Genomic DNA, 15,252 nt, shown 5'->3' with positions numbered 1-15,252 from the left:
ATTCCCTGTTCACCTTGGCGTGCAGCAAGGATGTCCTCAGCTTTTACATCACTTAATATTGGCTTTGACTATGTAGTTTGAGAAGCTGATGATCTGCAAAATTGCTGCTGAACCTGGAGCGTGCGACTTAACCCTCTTTCCCGTTCTGATGACATACCTGTACCTCATCAGTTTTTGTTCTGATTGTGTTCCGATGATGTACGTGTACGTCATCAAAACGCAACTGGAAAAAAAATAAAAAAAACCTTATCACTACCGACGCTCCCACAAGGCCATGTACGAGGGAATGTGGCAATTTTCGGGCCAGCTATCATAGAGTATACCGGTCGTGTCGCTTCTGTTCTCTGCAACGCCTTTAAAAACAGGCGCAAGACTACGCCTCTCGAAATAAAATTAACGCTGACCCACTTGCGCGTTCCTAGATTGAGCAGTGAACGGGACACCCACCCTGCAACTTGCAGATGTCTCGGTATGGGAAAGGGTTCAGAGGTGGGGGGTTTACCATTAGCCCCACAAAAACGAAGCACCTGCCTACGTTTTTATGTCATCAAACACTCCACCCCCTCCATTCCCCATGAGTGATGGGTTAGTTTTGAAGAGAGTGGAGAAGTATTCCAAACATGGGCAGTGTGCTTTATGACTAGCTCCGTTTTTTTCAGCAGAGGTCTCCTAAGCAGTCAAATGCCGTGAATTTTCATCCGCTACCTCCATACCAGCGGTTTCAAGATCTGCCTCTGTGGAGGAGGCTCGTGAAGGATGCTACTGGGCATTTTTGAGGCAGTCACCCTTCCAAAAACAGTGGCGGGCAGTTGTTGTGTGGGGAAGTGGTTGTGTGGTGGTTCGCGCACTGTACTACAAACCCAGCACACTTGAGTTCAATTCCCAGCCATGGCTACCATCAGTGGCAGGTGATATCTGAGCCAGTCCTATTCCTTCCCGAGGTTAATTAAACATCAAATGAGTACCCAGTGGGCTGTGTAAACATCTGCACGCGGCAGAGGCTATTACAAGGCTATAGGGGCATCTTTGTCTTCCTGTGTGTATGTGCCCGTGTGTGTTGATGGATGTGTGTGTTGCGCGTATGTGGCCCTGTGTGTGTGTATGGGGAGCGACAGTGTAGCGGTTAGTGCGCTGGACTACAAACTTGGCGACCCGAGTTCGATTATACACTGGTCTACAGCCATGCTTCCAAAATAAATGTCGTCCAACTTTACTAATTCTCGGTCACTAAGAATGAAAATGACGCTTAAACTTACTCATTGTTTTTTTCGGTAAAGTCACTTATGTAGAAATACAATAAATTATATTAAAACAAAAAACAATCACGACGTTTCGATCACAACGCAAGCGATCTTCATCAGGTGTCAAGAACAAATCACGGAGGTAAATACAACAAAAAGATGAGAGACGAGAATTCAACAAACCTGAAAAAACATTATGTGAAGCACATCCAGTCAGGCCAACAACACAGTTAGACACTTCCTGGCGGACCACGAATTTCAGAAGAGTGTTAAATTTCGTGTTCAACCTTTGGATTGCACATACCAGCATAGATAGAATGAAAAATACGAGGTACACGGTCAGTAGAAATACATATACAAGTCCACCAAGAGGTAAGGAGGGAGAAAAGACGGACAGGGAGGCAGAGAGAGAGGAGGGGGGGCCGGAGGGATGAACAGAAGCTTAAATAGGAAATACGGTTGGAGGGGGGGAGGGGCCAGAGCGAGAGCGGCAGCTCAAACACGCACATCTTACACATAATATAATTTTATTGTATTTCTACATACGTGACTTTACCGAAAAAAACAATGAGTAATTTTATGCAGTCACGAAAGCTTTAATACTTTACGCTTAAACTTGTTGATTGGCTCAAGTTTTCAAGATATGCTACTGGGTTAGTATATACGACACTTGACTTGGGAATGGTGGAGGATAAGTGAGTTATAAAGGGAAGGGATCTCATTTTAAACCAGAAATGACTAAAATACATCTTTGACTGGATCTATGAATAAATCTATGACTGGGTTTGGACAGGACTTGCTTTTTGAGCAAAACAATGAATGATGCAATCTGAACCCCTGGTATTGCGTCATACATTTTATGAATTGCATCATGTTATTCCTAGAAGTCATGGATGATGAAAGCATAACTAGGCTTACATCCCTCTACTGAACAAATTGCCCTATATCAGCTCTAGAAATCATACAGTGTTGTGCTCTCGTATTTGTCAATGTTTGATTTTGCAAAGGGACACAATTCTTTTTAGCCAAAGTGAGCAGAGATGCCTTGTAATTGTGTGAACAAAGCAGATGACTTCTGCTTTGTTTGTGGTGAAGGGACTTTTGCATCGCAAAAGCACAGTATAACCACTATGGTTAAGAAAGCCTATCACATACTCTTTGGTTCTTTCGGTAAAGTCACGTAGATATCAAATAAAATAACTCACGACGTTTCGGGTGCAACACAAGCGTCATCAGGTGGGAAAGCTATGGATTCCTGCAGTCACGAAAGCTTCAAATAAAAAAAGCCTATCACCTTCATTTTGGCTGCAAAATTGGAGATCAGGATAAGATGTGGGCCCCACACATATGCTGCAACACTTGTGCAACAAATATTCGCCAGTGGTTGAACATGAAAAGGAAATCTATGCCTTTTGCAGTGCCAATGATTTGGAGAGAGTCAAAGGATCATATCAGCGATTGTTACTTCTGCATGGTGCCTCCAGTTGGGAAAGGTGTGTCAAAGAAGAAAAAGTGGACTGTGCATTATCCAAACATTCCATCAGCTATATGCTCAGTACCCCACGGAGAAGGACTGCCGGTTCCTGATGCACCAGAATCAATCTCACTTGAGTTAGACGAGGAAGAGGATGAAACTTCTGGTCCTGAACCATCAAGGTCACATGACCCAGATTTTCGCCCATCCTCCTCTGAACCGTACCTCATAACACAAGGTGACCTTGTCAGGGATTTGGAACTGTCCAAGAGTAAGGCAGAGCTGTTGGGCTCCAGATTGTAGCAGTGGAATCTCCTGGCAGGTGATGTTAGGGTTTTCATGTTCCGTGACCATCAAAAGGATCTTATCCCCTTCTTCTTCATGCAAGGTGATCTTGTAGCCTGCAACAACATCGTTGGTGTGATGGCAGCCCTCAACATCGTTCATGATCCAGATGAGTGGAGACTGTTAATTGATTCATCGAAGATGAGTCTTAAAGCTGTTTTGCTGCATAATGGCAATGTTTTGCCATTAATTCCAGTTGGTCATGCAGTCGATATGAAGGAAACCTATGACAACATGAAACAAGATTTGAGGTGCATAAACTATGACCCAACATCAGTGGCAGCTATGAGGCGATTTGATGGTTGTTGCTCTCTTGCTTGGTCTGCAGACTGGATACACAAAGTACTGCTGCTTTCTCTGCGAATGGGATAGTCGCGTGAGAGATTCCCACTACATCAAGATAGATTGGCCACTCCCACAGTCATTGGAGCCTGGGAGGGAGAGTGTTCAGCATCCACCACTTGTTGAATAAAAGAATATTGTATTACCACCCTTACACATCAAGCTGGGTCTGATGAAGAAATTTGTCAAAGCCATGGACAACACACAAGCAGCTTTCAAGTACCTCCGTGGAAATCGTCCAAGGTTAAGTGAAGCTAAGATAAAGAAAGGTGTCTTTGTTGGTCCTCAGATTCGTGAACTTCTTCGAGATGATGCATTTGACAGTGCATTACATGGCAAGGAAAAGACGGCATGGAACACCTTCCAGTAAGTGGCAACAAATTTTCTCAGAAACAACAAGGCAGACAACTACAGGGAGTTGGTGGAAAACCTCAACAAGTCACTAAAGATACATTTTTTTGCACTCTCCTCTAGATGTTTTCCCACCGAACTGCGGAGCAGTGAGCAACGAGCATGGCGAGCGATTTCACCAGGACATTGCAACAATGGAGAAACGCTATCAGGGCAAATGGAGCCCATCAATGTTTGCAGACTATTGCTGGACAGTGTCAAGAGATGCTCCATTTAATGAATACAAGAGACAAGCCAATAAGCGCCGAGTAGACACTGAATTAGGACTAAACTATGTACTTATATAGACACATAATAGTTTTTGTCTTTTGTTTCATAATACATTTTATTGATATAACCCTTTAGCTGATTTTAAAGTGTTACATGAACAGGACAGGTGACATTTGATCATGTAAATCAACCATAAACACATGAAAAGACCTAGGTTTACAATTTATGAGTAAAACTCTATCTACACAATATACATAGATGTAAAATGTAAAAACGTAAATATCTTGGGAACAGTTGCCAATCAGTTATTTTAATTGCCATATTTGAATTCAGCACATCAACATCCATAATTAACAGCACATTTAATCTCTGAAGCAGACGACGTCTAAAGAATTGTAGACGGCCAACACCAGTGGCGATTATCTGAACCGGTCCTGGGCATGCCCTAGATCGACTCAGCCTCAAATAAGCACCTGGTATAGTGTGTAGACATCACCACTGGGGAGGCATAGGCGGCCGGGTGTGGTGTTGGCCACCCGCCCCCTCATGTGCCGTGCCGGTCTTCATCGGTGCTCTCGAACAGCACTTGCCCAAAAGTCTTTGTAAAGGCTATAACAGGGGAAGTTTGTCTTTGTTGCATGTGCGTGAGTATCGACACAGTCTGTAAGTGCGTGTGATGGGCTCTTACCGACTTCCGAAGCTCCGACATGAGCACAGTGGATTGCTTTTGAATCAATCACGAATGTTGACTCACCCCGCCGCTCCATTGACGCCCCGTGGTGAAGCTCTGGGCGCACGGTGACAACCGACAGTTTGAGGCTTCGTGTCAGAGGTGCTCATTGGCGCATTTAAATCTCAACACGTTCTCAGCATCAGAGGGTGGGAAACTTTTTTTAATGATATCGATGGATTTAGGTTATTAAAAATGTTATTGTATTTTTTTGGATATCTTTTGATAATTTACCGCGTCCTTCTAAATAAGAGGGATGATGCAAAACCTCCGATTAAGCGTGGTTGGCTTGGAACGGTGCGAAAGACGGTCAACGCACGTACAGGACACACATGGATCAGTGGTCATGCCGAGTCGGAGCGTCATCGCTCCACCCGATCGCACGCCTCCGTATCGAACTGAAAGTTTTGTTTTCAGATTGTCCAGAATATTCACTTGTGATATCCGAATTTGAAAATCGGGAACACATCCCCTTAGTACGCGTGTGTGAGTGTGTGTACGCGTGCGCATCCGGAATGTCGCGTGGCTCAATGAGCTTAGTTAATTGCTGCAATGTGGAATATTCTGTTTCCATGACGGTGAGCGGAGATGCTGAAAAATAAAACCGTCACCAAATCGTTTTTTCTCGCAGAAGCAAAAGCGGCGTTAAAGCGGCCAATCCACACGCGTGGAGTTGGCGCCTCTGCAAAGGCTTTGATAAGCAGCTTACGCCGATGCATGTGTGGCTTCTTATTTCCCATGGGCTCACACGCCCGCATACAAATAAACCTACACGCACACACATACACACACTCGTGTACAAACACACACACACACACCTACACGCGCACACACATACACACACTCGCGTACAAAAACACACACACCTACACGCGCACACATATACACACACTCGCGTACAAACACACACCTACACGCGCACACGCACGCACACACACCTGATAACATGCAAACGTACATGGAACGCGCACCCAGCACCCAATCCAGGGCTTCTGGAAGTCCGTGGCCACGCAGGTCCCGAGGAGACCAGAGGACATCCGCATCCTCAACCCGTACTTCATCCGAGAGGCTGCCTTCACCTTCATCGGCCTTCCTGTCAACAATGGCATGATGGGCCACGGGGTGAGTGTGGCCTCGGGGGGGGGGGGGGGGGGGCTCACACAGTGTCCGAGGCACGGGGTGGCTCGACGCCCTACCAAACCGACGCACGACAAGCAGCTGAACGAGACACCCTGCGCCAGCCGTGACCCCGTCTCCCCACGTATGTGCATCTCCGTGTCCCCCACATTCCCACGTCCTCATATCTTCTTTCATTTTGAGACGGGTTTGCAAACTGAACACCCCAGCCCCCTTCCCCCCCCCCCCCCCCCCCCCGAAAAAGAATCGGAAAATCGCTTGAAGACTTGAAGAATCTTTCCTGCAAAAAAGAATTCACACGTTGTGTTGTGCATTTTCCGTGTTTGCTGGTCTAAGTGTGTATTTAGTGAACTCTGCATCTCTGCTGGTCTAAGCGTGTGTCTAGTGAACTCAGCGTGTCTGCTGGTCTAAGTGTGTGTCTAGTGAACTCAGCGTGTCTGCTGGTCTAAGCGTGTGTCTAGTGAACTCAGCGTATCTGCTGGTATAAGTGTGTGTCTAGTGAACTCAGCGTATCTGCTGGTCTAGGTGTGTGTCTAGTGAACTCAGCGTGTCTGCTGGTCTAAGTGTGTGTCTAGTGAACTCAGCGTGTCTGCTGGTCTATGTGTGTGTCTAGTGAACTCAGCGTGTCTGCTGGTCTAAGTGTGTGTTTAGTGAACTCAGCGTGTCTGCTGGTCTACGTGTGTGTCTTGTGAACTCAGCGTGTCTGCTGGTCTAAGTGTGTGTCTAGTGAACTCAGCGTGTCTGCTGGTCTAAGCGTGTGTTTAGTGAACTCAGCGTGTCTGCTGGTCTAAGTGTGTGTTTAGTGAACACAGCATGTCTGCTGGTCTAAGTGCGTGTCTAGTGAACTTAGCGTGTCTGTTGGTCTAAGTGTGTGTCTAGTGAACTCAGCGTGTCTGCTGGTCTAAGTGTGTGTCTAGTGAACTCAGCGTGTCTGCTGGTCGAATTGTGTGTTTAGTGAACTCAGCGTGTCTGTTGGTCTAAGCGTGTGTTTAGTGAACTCAGCCTGTCTGCTGGTCTACGTGTGTGTCTTGTGAACTCAGCGTGTCTGCTGGTCTAAGTGTGTGTCTAGTGAACTCAGCGTGTCTGCTGGTCTAAGTGCGTGTCTAGTGAACTCGGCGTGTCTGTTGGTAGAATTGTGTGTCTAGTGAACTCAGCGTGTCTGCTGGTATACGTGTGTGTCTAGTGAACTCAGCGTGTCTGCGGTCTAAGTGTGTGTCTAGTGAACTCAGAGTGTCTGCTGGTCTAAGTGTGTGTTTAGTGAACTCAGCGTGTCTGCTGGTCTATGTGTGTGTTTAGTGAACTCGGCGTGTCTGCTGGTCTAAGTGTGTGTCTAGTAAACTCTGCGTGTCTGCTGGTCTAAGTGTGTGTCTAGTGAACTCAGCGTGTCTGCTGGTCTAAGTGTGTGTCTAGTGAACTCAGCGTGTCTGCTGGTATAAGTGTGTGTCTAGTGAACTCAGCGTGTCTGTTGGTCTATGTGTGTGTCTAGTGAACTCAGCGTGTCTGCTGGTCTAAGTGTGTGTTTAGTGATCTCAGCGTGTCTCCTGGTCTAAGTGTGTGTCTAGTGAACTCAGCATTTCTACTGGTCTACGTGTGTGTCTTGACTAACTCAGCGTGTCTGCTGGTCTAAGTGTGTGTTAAGTGAACTCAGCGTGTCTGCTGGTCTAAGTGCGTGTCTAGTGAACTCAGCGTGTCTGCTGGTCTAAGTGTGTGTCTAGTGAACTCAGCGTGTCTGCTGGTCTAAGTGCGTGTCTAGTGAACTCAGCGTGTCTGCTGGTCTAAGTGTGTGTCTAGTGAACTCAGCGTGTCTGCTGGTCTAAGTGTGTGTCTAGTGAACTCAGCGTGTCTCCTGGTCTAAGTGTGTTTCTAGTGAACTCAGCGTGTCTGCTGGTCTAAGTGTGTGTTTAGTGAACTCAGCATGTCTGCTGGTCTAAGTGCGTGTCTAGTGAACTTAGCGTGTCTGTTGGTCTAAGTGTGTGTCTAGTGAACTCAGCGTGTCTGCTGGTCTAAGTGTGTGTCTAGTGACCTCAGCGTGTCTGCTGGTCTAAGTGCGTGTCTAGTGAACTCAGCGTGTCTGCTGGTCTAAGTGCGTGTCTAGTGAACTCAGCGTGTCTGTTGGTCTAAGTGTGTGTCTAGTGACCTCAGCGTGTCTGCTGGTCTAAGTGCGTGTCTAGTGAACTCAGCGTGTCTGCTGGTCTAGGTGTGTGTTTAGTGAACTCAGCGTGTCTGCTGGTCTAAGTGTGTGTCTAGTGACCTCAGCGTGTCTGCTGGTCTAAGTGCGTGTCTAGTGAACTCAGCGTGTCTGCTGGTCTAAGTGCGTGTCTAGTGAACTCAGCGTGTCTGTTGGTCTAAGTGTGTGTCTAGTGAACTCAGCATGTCTGCTGGTCTAGGTGTGTGTTTAGTGAACTCAGCGTGTCTGCTGGTCTAAGTGTGTGTCTAGTGAACTCGGCGTGTCTGCTGGTAGAATTGTGTGTCTAGTGAACTCAGCGTGTCTTCTGGTATACGTGTGTGTCTAGTGAACTCAGCGTGTCTGCGGTCTAAGTGTGTGTCTAGTGAACTCAGCGTGTCTGCTGGTCTAAGTGTGTGTTTAGTGAACTCAGCGTGTCTGCTGGTCTATGTGTGTGTTTGTGAACTCGGCGTGTCTGCTGGTCTAAGTGTGTGTCTAGTAAACTCTGCGTGTCTGCTGGTCTAAGTGTGTGTCTAGTGAACTCAGCGTGTCTGCTGGTCTAAGTGTGTGTCTAGTGAACTCGGCATGTCTGCTGGTATAAGTGTGTGTCTAGTGAACTCAGCGTGTCTGTTGGTCTATGTGTGTGTCTAGTGAACTCAGCGTGTCTGCTGGTCTAAGTGTGTGTTTAGTGATCTCAGCGTGTCTCCTGGTCTAAGTGTGTGTCTAGTGAACTCAGCATGTCTGCTGGTCTACGTGTGTGTCTTGTGAACTCAGCGTGTCTGCTGGTCTAAGTGTGTGTTAAGTGAACTCAGCGTGTCTGCTGGTCTAAGTGCGTGTCTAGTGAACTCAGCGTGTCTGCTGGTCTAAGTGTGTGTCTAGTGAACTCAGCGTGTCTGCTGGTCTAAGTGCGTGTCTAGTGAACTCAGCGTGTCTGCTGGTCTAAGTGCGTGTCTAGTGAACTCAGCGTGTCTGCTGGTCTAAGTGTGTGTCTAGTGAACTCAGCGTGTCTGCTGGTCTAAGTGTGTGTCTAGTGAACTCAGCGTGTCTCCTGGTCTAAGTGTGTTTCTAGTGAACTCAGCGTGTCTGCTGGTCTAAGTGTGTGTTTAGTGAACTCAGCATGTCTGCTGGTCTAAGTGCGTGTCTAGTGAACTTAGCGTGTCTGTTGGTCTAAGTGTGTGTCTAGTGAACTCAGCGTGTCTGTTGGTCTAAGTGTGTGTCTAGTGAACTCAGCGTGTCTGTTGGTCTAAGTGTGTGTCTAGTGAACTCAGCGTGTCTCCTGGTCTAAGTGTATGTTTAGTGAACTCAGCGTGTCTGCTGGTCTACGTGTGTGTCTTGTGAACTCAGCGTGTCTGCTGGTCTAAGTGTGTGTCTAGTGAACTCAGCGTGTCTGCTGGTCTAAGTGCGTGTCTAGTGAACTCAGCGTGTCTGTTTGTCTAAGTGTGTGTCTAGTGAACTCAGCGTGTCTGCTGGTCTAAGTGTGTGTCTAGTGAACTCAGCGTGTCTGCTGGTCTAAGTGTGTGTTTAGTGAACTCAGCGTGTCTGCTGGTCTATGTGTGTGTTTAGTGAACTCAGCGTGTCTGCTGGTCTTAGTTTGTGTCTAGTGAACTTAGCGTGTCTGCTGGTCTAAGTGTGTGTCTATTAAACTCTGCGTCTCTACTGGTCTAAGTGTGTTTCTATTGAACTCTGCATCTCTGCTGGTCTAAGTGTGTGTTTAGTGAACTCAGCGTGTCTGCTGGTCTAAGTGTGTGTCTAGTGAACTCGGCGTGTCTGCTGGTCTAAGTGAGTGTGTCTAGTGAACTCAGCGTGTCTGCTGGTCTAAGTGTGTGTTTAGTGAACTCGGCGTGTCTGTTGGTCTAAGTGTGTGTCTAGTGAACTCAGCGTGTCTGCTGGTCTAAGTGTGTGTCTAGTGAACGAAGCGTGCCTTCTGGTCTAAGTGTGTGTCTAGTGAACTGTCTGTGTCTGCTGGTCTAAGTGTGTATCTTATGAACTCTGCGTGTCTGCTGGTCTAAGTGTATGTCTAGTGAACTGTCCGTGTCTGCTGGTCTAAGTGTGTGTCTAGTGAACTCAGCGTGTCTCCTGGTCTAAGTGTATGTTTAGTGAACTCAGCGTGTCTGCTGGTCTACGTGTGTGTCTTGTGAACTCAGCGTGTCTGCTGGTCTAAGTGTGTGTCTAGTGAACTCAGCGTGTCTGCTGGTCTAAGTGTGTGTTTAGTGAACTCAGCGTGTCTGCTGGTCTATGTGTTTGTCTAGTGAACTCAGCGTGCCTGCTGGTCTAAGTGTGTGTCTATTGAACTCAGCGTGTCTGCTGGTCTAAGTGTGTGTTTAGTGAACTCAGCGTGTCTGCTGGTCTATGTGTGTGTTTAGTGAACTCGGCGTGTCTGCTGGTATAAGTGTGTGTCTTTTAAACTCTGTGTCTCTACTGGTCTAAGTGTGTGTCTATTGAACTCTGCATCTCTGCTGGTCTAAGTGTGTGTTTAGTGAACTCAGCGTGTCTGCTGGTCTAAGTGTGTGTCTAGTGAACTCGGCGTGTCTGCTGGTCTAAGTGTGTGTCTAGTGAACTCAGCGTGTCTGCTGGTCTAAGTGTGTGTTTAGTGAACTCGGCGTGTCTGTTGGTCTAAGTGTGTGTCTAGTGAACTCAGCGTGTCTGCTGGTCTAAGTGTGTGTCTAGTGAACGAAGCGTGCCTTCTGGTCTAAGTGTGTGTCTAGTGAACTGTCTGTGTCTGCTGGTCTAAGTGTGTATCTTATGAACTCTGCGTGTCTGCTGGTCTAAGTGTATGTCTAGTGAACTGTCCGTGTCTGCTGGTCTAAGTGTGTGTCTAGTGAACTCAGCGTGTCTGCTGGTCTAGATGTGTGTTTAGTGATCTCAGCGTGTCTGCTGGTCTACGTGTGTGTCTTGTTAACTCAGCGTGTCTGCTGGTCTAAGTGTGTGTCTAGTGAACTCATCGTGTCTGCTGGTCTAAGTGTGTGTCTAGTGAACTCAGCGTGTCTGCTGGTCTATGTGTGTGTCTAGTGAACTCAGCGTGCCTGCTGGTCTAAGTGTGTGTCTAGTGAACTCAGCGTGTCTGCTGGTCTAAGTGTGTGTCTAGTGAACTCAGCGTGTCTGCTGGTCGAATTGTGTGTTTAGTGAACTCAGCGTGTCTGCTGGTCTAAGTGTGTGTCTTGTGAACTCAGCGTGTCTGCTGGTCTAAGTGTGTGTCTAGTGAACTCAGCGTGTCTGCTGGTCTAAATGCGTGTCTAGTGAACTCAGCTTGTCTGTTGGTCTAAGTGTGTGTCTAGTGAACTCAGCGTGTCTGCTGGTCTAAATGTGTGTCTAGTGAACTCAGCGTGTCTGCTGGTCTAAGTGTGTGTCTAGTGAACTCAGCGTGTCTGCTGGTCTAAGTATGTGTTTAGTGAACTCAGCGTGTCTGCTGGTCTAAGTATGTGTTTAGTGAACTCAGCGTGTCTGCTGGTCTAAGTGTGTGTCTAGTGAACTCAGCGTGTCTGCTGGTCTAAGTGTGTGTCTAGTGAACTCAGCGTGTCTGCTGGTCGAATTGTGTGTTTAGTGAACTCAGCGTGTCTGCTGGTCTAAGTGTGTGTCTTGTGAACTCAGCGTGTCTGCTGGTCTAAGTGTGTGTCTAGTGAACTCAGCGTGTCTGCTGGTCTAAATGCGTGTCTAGTGAACTCAGCTTGTCTGTTGGTCTAAGTGTGTGTCTAGTGAACTCAGCGTGTCTGCTGGTCTAAATGTGTGTCTAGTGAACTCAGCGTGTCTGCTGGTCTAAGTGTGTGTCTAGTGAACTCAGCGTGTCTGCTGGTCTAAGTATGTGTTTAGTGAACTCAGCGTGTCTGCTGGTCTAAGTATGTGTTTAGTGAACTCAGCGTGTCTGCTGGTCTAAGTGTGTGTCTAGTGAACTTAGCGTGTCTGCTGGTCTAAGTGTGTGTCTATTAAACTCTGCGTCTCTACTGGTCTAAGTGTGTGTCTATTGAACTCTGCATCTCTGCTGGTCTAAGTGTGTGTTTTGTGAACTCAGCGTGTCTGCTGGTCTAAGTGTGTGTCTAGTGAACTCGGCGTGTCTGTTGGTCTAAGTGTGTGTCTAGTGAACTCAGCGTGTCTGCTGGTCTAAGTGTGTTTAGTGAACTCGGCGTGTCTGTTGGTCTAAGTGTGTGTCTAGTGAACTCAGCGTGTCTGCTGGTCTAAGTGTGTGTCTAGTGAACGAAGCGTGCCTTCTGGTCTAAGTGTGTGTCTAGTGAACTCAGCGTGTCTGCTGGTCTAAGTGTGTGTTTAGTGAACTCGGCGTGTCTGTTGGTCTAAGTGTGTGTCTAGTGAACTCAGCGTGTCTGCTGGTCTAAGTGTGTGTCTAGTGAACGAAGCGTGCCTTCTGGTCTAAGTGTGTGTCTAGTGAACTGTCCGTGTCTGCTGGTCTAAGTGTGTATCTTATGAACTCTGCGTGTCTGCTGGTCTAAGTGTATGTCTAGTGAACTGTCCGTGTCTGCTGGTCTAAGTGTGTGTCTAGTGAACTCAGCGTGTCTGCTGGTCTAAGTGTATGTTTAGTGAACTCAGCGTGTCTGCTGGTCTATGTGTGTGTCTAGTGAACTCAGCGTGCCTGCTGGTCGAATTGTGTGTCTAGTGACCTCAGCGTGTCTGCTGGTCTAAGTGTGTGTCTAGTGAACTCAGCGTGTCTGCTGGTCTAAGTGTGTGTCTAGTGAACTCATCGTGTCTGCTGGTCTAAGTGTGTGTCTAGTGAACTCAGCGTGTCTGCTGGTCTATGTGTGTGTCTAGTGAACTCAGCGTGCCTGCTGGTCTAAGTGTGTGTCTAGTGAACTCAGCGTGTCTGCTGGTCTAAGTGTGTGTCTAGTGAACTCAGCGTGTCTGCTGGTCGAATTGTGTGTTTAGTGAACTCAGGGTGTCTGCTGGTCTAAGTGTGTGTCTTGTGAACTCAGCGTGTCTGCTGGTCTAAGTGTGTGTCTAGTGAACTCAGCTTGTCTGTTGGTCTAAGTGTGTGTCTAGTGAACTCAGCGTGTCTGCTGGTCTAAGTGTATGTTTAGTGAACTCAGCGTGTCTGCTGGTCTATGTGTGTGTCTAGTGAACTCAGCGTGCCTGCTGGTCGAATTGTGTGTCTAGTGACCTCAGCTTGTCTGTTGGTCTAAGTGTGTGTCTAGTGAACTCAGCGTGTCTGCTGGTCTAAGTGTGTGTCTAGTGAACGAAGCGTGCCTTCTGGTCTAAGTGTGTGTCTAGTGAACTGTCCGTGTCTGCTGGTCTAAGTGTGTATCTTATGAACTCTGCGTGTCTGCTGGTCTAAGTGTATGTCTAGTGAACTGTCCGTGTCTGCTGGTCTAAGTGTGTGTCTAGTGAACTCAGCGTGTCTGCTGGTCTAAGTGTATGTTTAGTGAACTCAGCGTGTCTGCTGGTCTATGTGTGTGTCTAGTGAACTCAGCGTGCCTGCTGGTCGAATTGTGTGTCTAGTGACCTCAGCGTGTCTGCTGGTCTAAGTGTGTGTCTAGTGAACTCAGCGTGTCTGCTGGTCTAAGTGTGTGTCTAGTGAACTCATCGTGTCTGCTGGTCTAAGTGTGTGTCTAGTGAACTCAGCGTGTCTGCTGGTCTATGTGTGTGTCTAGTGAACTCAGCGTGCCTGCTGGTCTAAGTGTGTGTCTAGTGAACTCAGCGTGTCTGCTGGTCTAAGTGTGTGTCTAGTGAACTCAGCGTGTCTGCTGGTCGAATTGTGTGTTTAGTGAACTCAGGGTGTCTGCTGGTCTAAGTGTGTGTCTTGTGAACTCAGCGTGTCTGCTGGTCTAAGTGTGTGTCTAGTGAACTCAGCTTGTCTGTTGGTCTAAGTGTGTGTCTAGTGAACTCAGCGTGTCTGCTGGTCTAAGTGTATGTTTAGTGAACTCAGCGTGTCTGCTGGTCTATGTGTGTGTCTAGTGAACTCAGCGTGCCTGCTGGTCGAATTGTGTGTCTAGTGACCTCAGCGTGTCTGCTGGTCTAAGTGCGTGTCTAGTGAACTCAGCGTGTCTGTTGGTCTAAGCGTGTGTTTAGTGAACTCAGCGTGTCTGCTGGTCTAAGTGTGTGTCTAGTGACCTCAGCGTGTCTGCTGGTCTAAGTGCGTGTCTAGTGAACTCAGCGTGTCTGCTGGTCTAAGTGCGTGTCTAGTGAACTCAGCGTGTCTGTTGGTCTAAGTGTGTGTCTAGTGAACTCAGCGTGTCTGCTGGTCTAGGTGTGTGTCTAGTGAACTCAGCGTGTCTGCTGGTATACGTGTGTGTCTAGTGAACTCAGCGTGTCTGCTGGTCTATGTGTGTGTCTAGTGAACTCAGCGTGCCTGCTGGTCTAAGTGTGTGTCTATTGAACTCAGCGTGTCTGCTGGTCTAAGTGTGTGTCTAGTGAACTCAGCGTGTCTGCTGGTCGAATTGTGTGTCTAGTGACCTCAGCGTGTCTGCTGGTCTAAGTGCGTGTTTAGTGAACTCAGCGTGTCTGTTGGTCTAAGCGTGTGTTTAGTGAACTCAGCGTGTCTGCTGGTCTAAGTGTGTGTCTAGTGACCTCAGCGTGTCTGCTGGTCTAAGTGCGTGTCTAGTGAACTCAGCGTGTCTGCTGGTCTAAGTGCGTGTCTAGTGAACTCAGCGTGTCTGTTGGTCTAAGTGTGTGTCTAGTGAACTCGGCGTGTCTGCTGGTAGAATTGTGTGTCTAGTGAACTCAGCGTGTCTGCTGGTATACGTGTGTGTCTAGTGAACTCAGCGTGTCTGCGGTCTAAGTGTGTGTTTAGTGAACTCAGCGTGTCTGCTGGTCTATGTGTGTGTTAAGTGAACTCAGCGTGTCTGCTGGTCTAGGTGTGTGTTTAGTGAACTCAGCGTGTCTGCTGGTCTAAGTGTGTATCTTATGAACTCTGCGTGTCTGCTGGTCTAAGTGTATGTCTAGTGAACTGTCCGTGTCTGCTGGTCTAAGTGTGTGTCTAGTGAACTCAGCGTGTCTGCTGGTCTATGTGTGTGTCTAGTGAACTCAGCGTGCCTGCTGGTCGAATTGTGTGTCTAGTGACCTCAGCGTGTCTGCTGGTCTAAGTGCGTGTCTAGTGAACTCAGCGAGTCTGTTGGTCTAAGCGTGTGTTTAGTGAACTCAGCGTGTCTGCTGGTCTAAGTGTGTGTCTAGTGACCTCAGCGTGTCTGCTGGTCTAAGTGCGTGTCTAGTGAACTCAGCGTGTCTGCTGGTCTAAGTGCGTGTCTAGTGAACTCAGCGT

General features: G+C 47.7%; 1 protein-coding gene across 6 annotated transcripts in view; it reads left to right on the top strand.

The window, feature by feature from the left end:
- The window catches only part of LOC116957756 (CMP-N-acetylneuraminate-beta-1,4-galactoside alpha-2,3-sialyltransferase-like), a 133,592-nt gene that overhangs the window by 84,602 nt on the left and 33,738 nt on the right, over positions 1-15,252 (top strand). For all 6 annotated transcript variants that reach the window (XM_076063380.1, XM_076063375.1, XM_076063379.1 and 3 more), the window contains one exon: positions 5,729-5,875. In XM_076063380.1, the coding sequence (XP_075919495.1) occupies positions 5,729-5,875 (147 nt within the window). The remainder of the gene's footprint in view (positions 1-5,728; positions 5,876-15,252) is intronic.

The sequence above is a fragment of the Petromyzon marinus genome, unplaced genomic scaffold, assembly GCF_048934315.1.
Source record: "Petromyzon marinus isolate PM22_M1 ecotype Great Lakes invasive population unplaced genomic scaffold, UKy_Petmar_22M1.pri1.0 PM_Scaffold_106, whole genome shotgun sequence".
In the NCBI taxonomy this organism is placed as follows: domain Eukaryota; kingdom Metazoa; phylum Chordata; class Hyperoartia; order Petromyzontiformes; family Petromyzontidae; genus Petromyzon; species Petromyzon marinus.
Note: the sequence above shows the minus strand (reverse complement) of the source record. Positions and strands in the feature narration are given on the sequence as shown.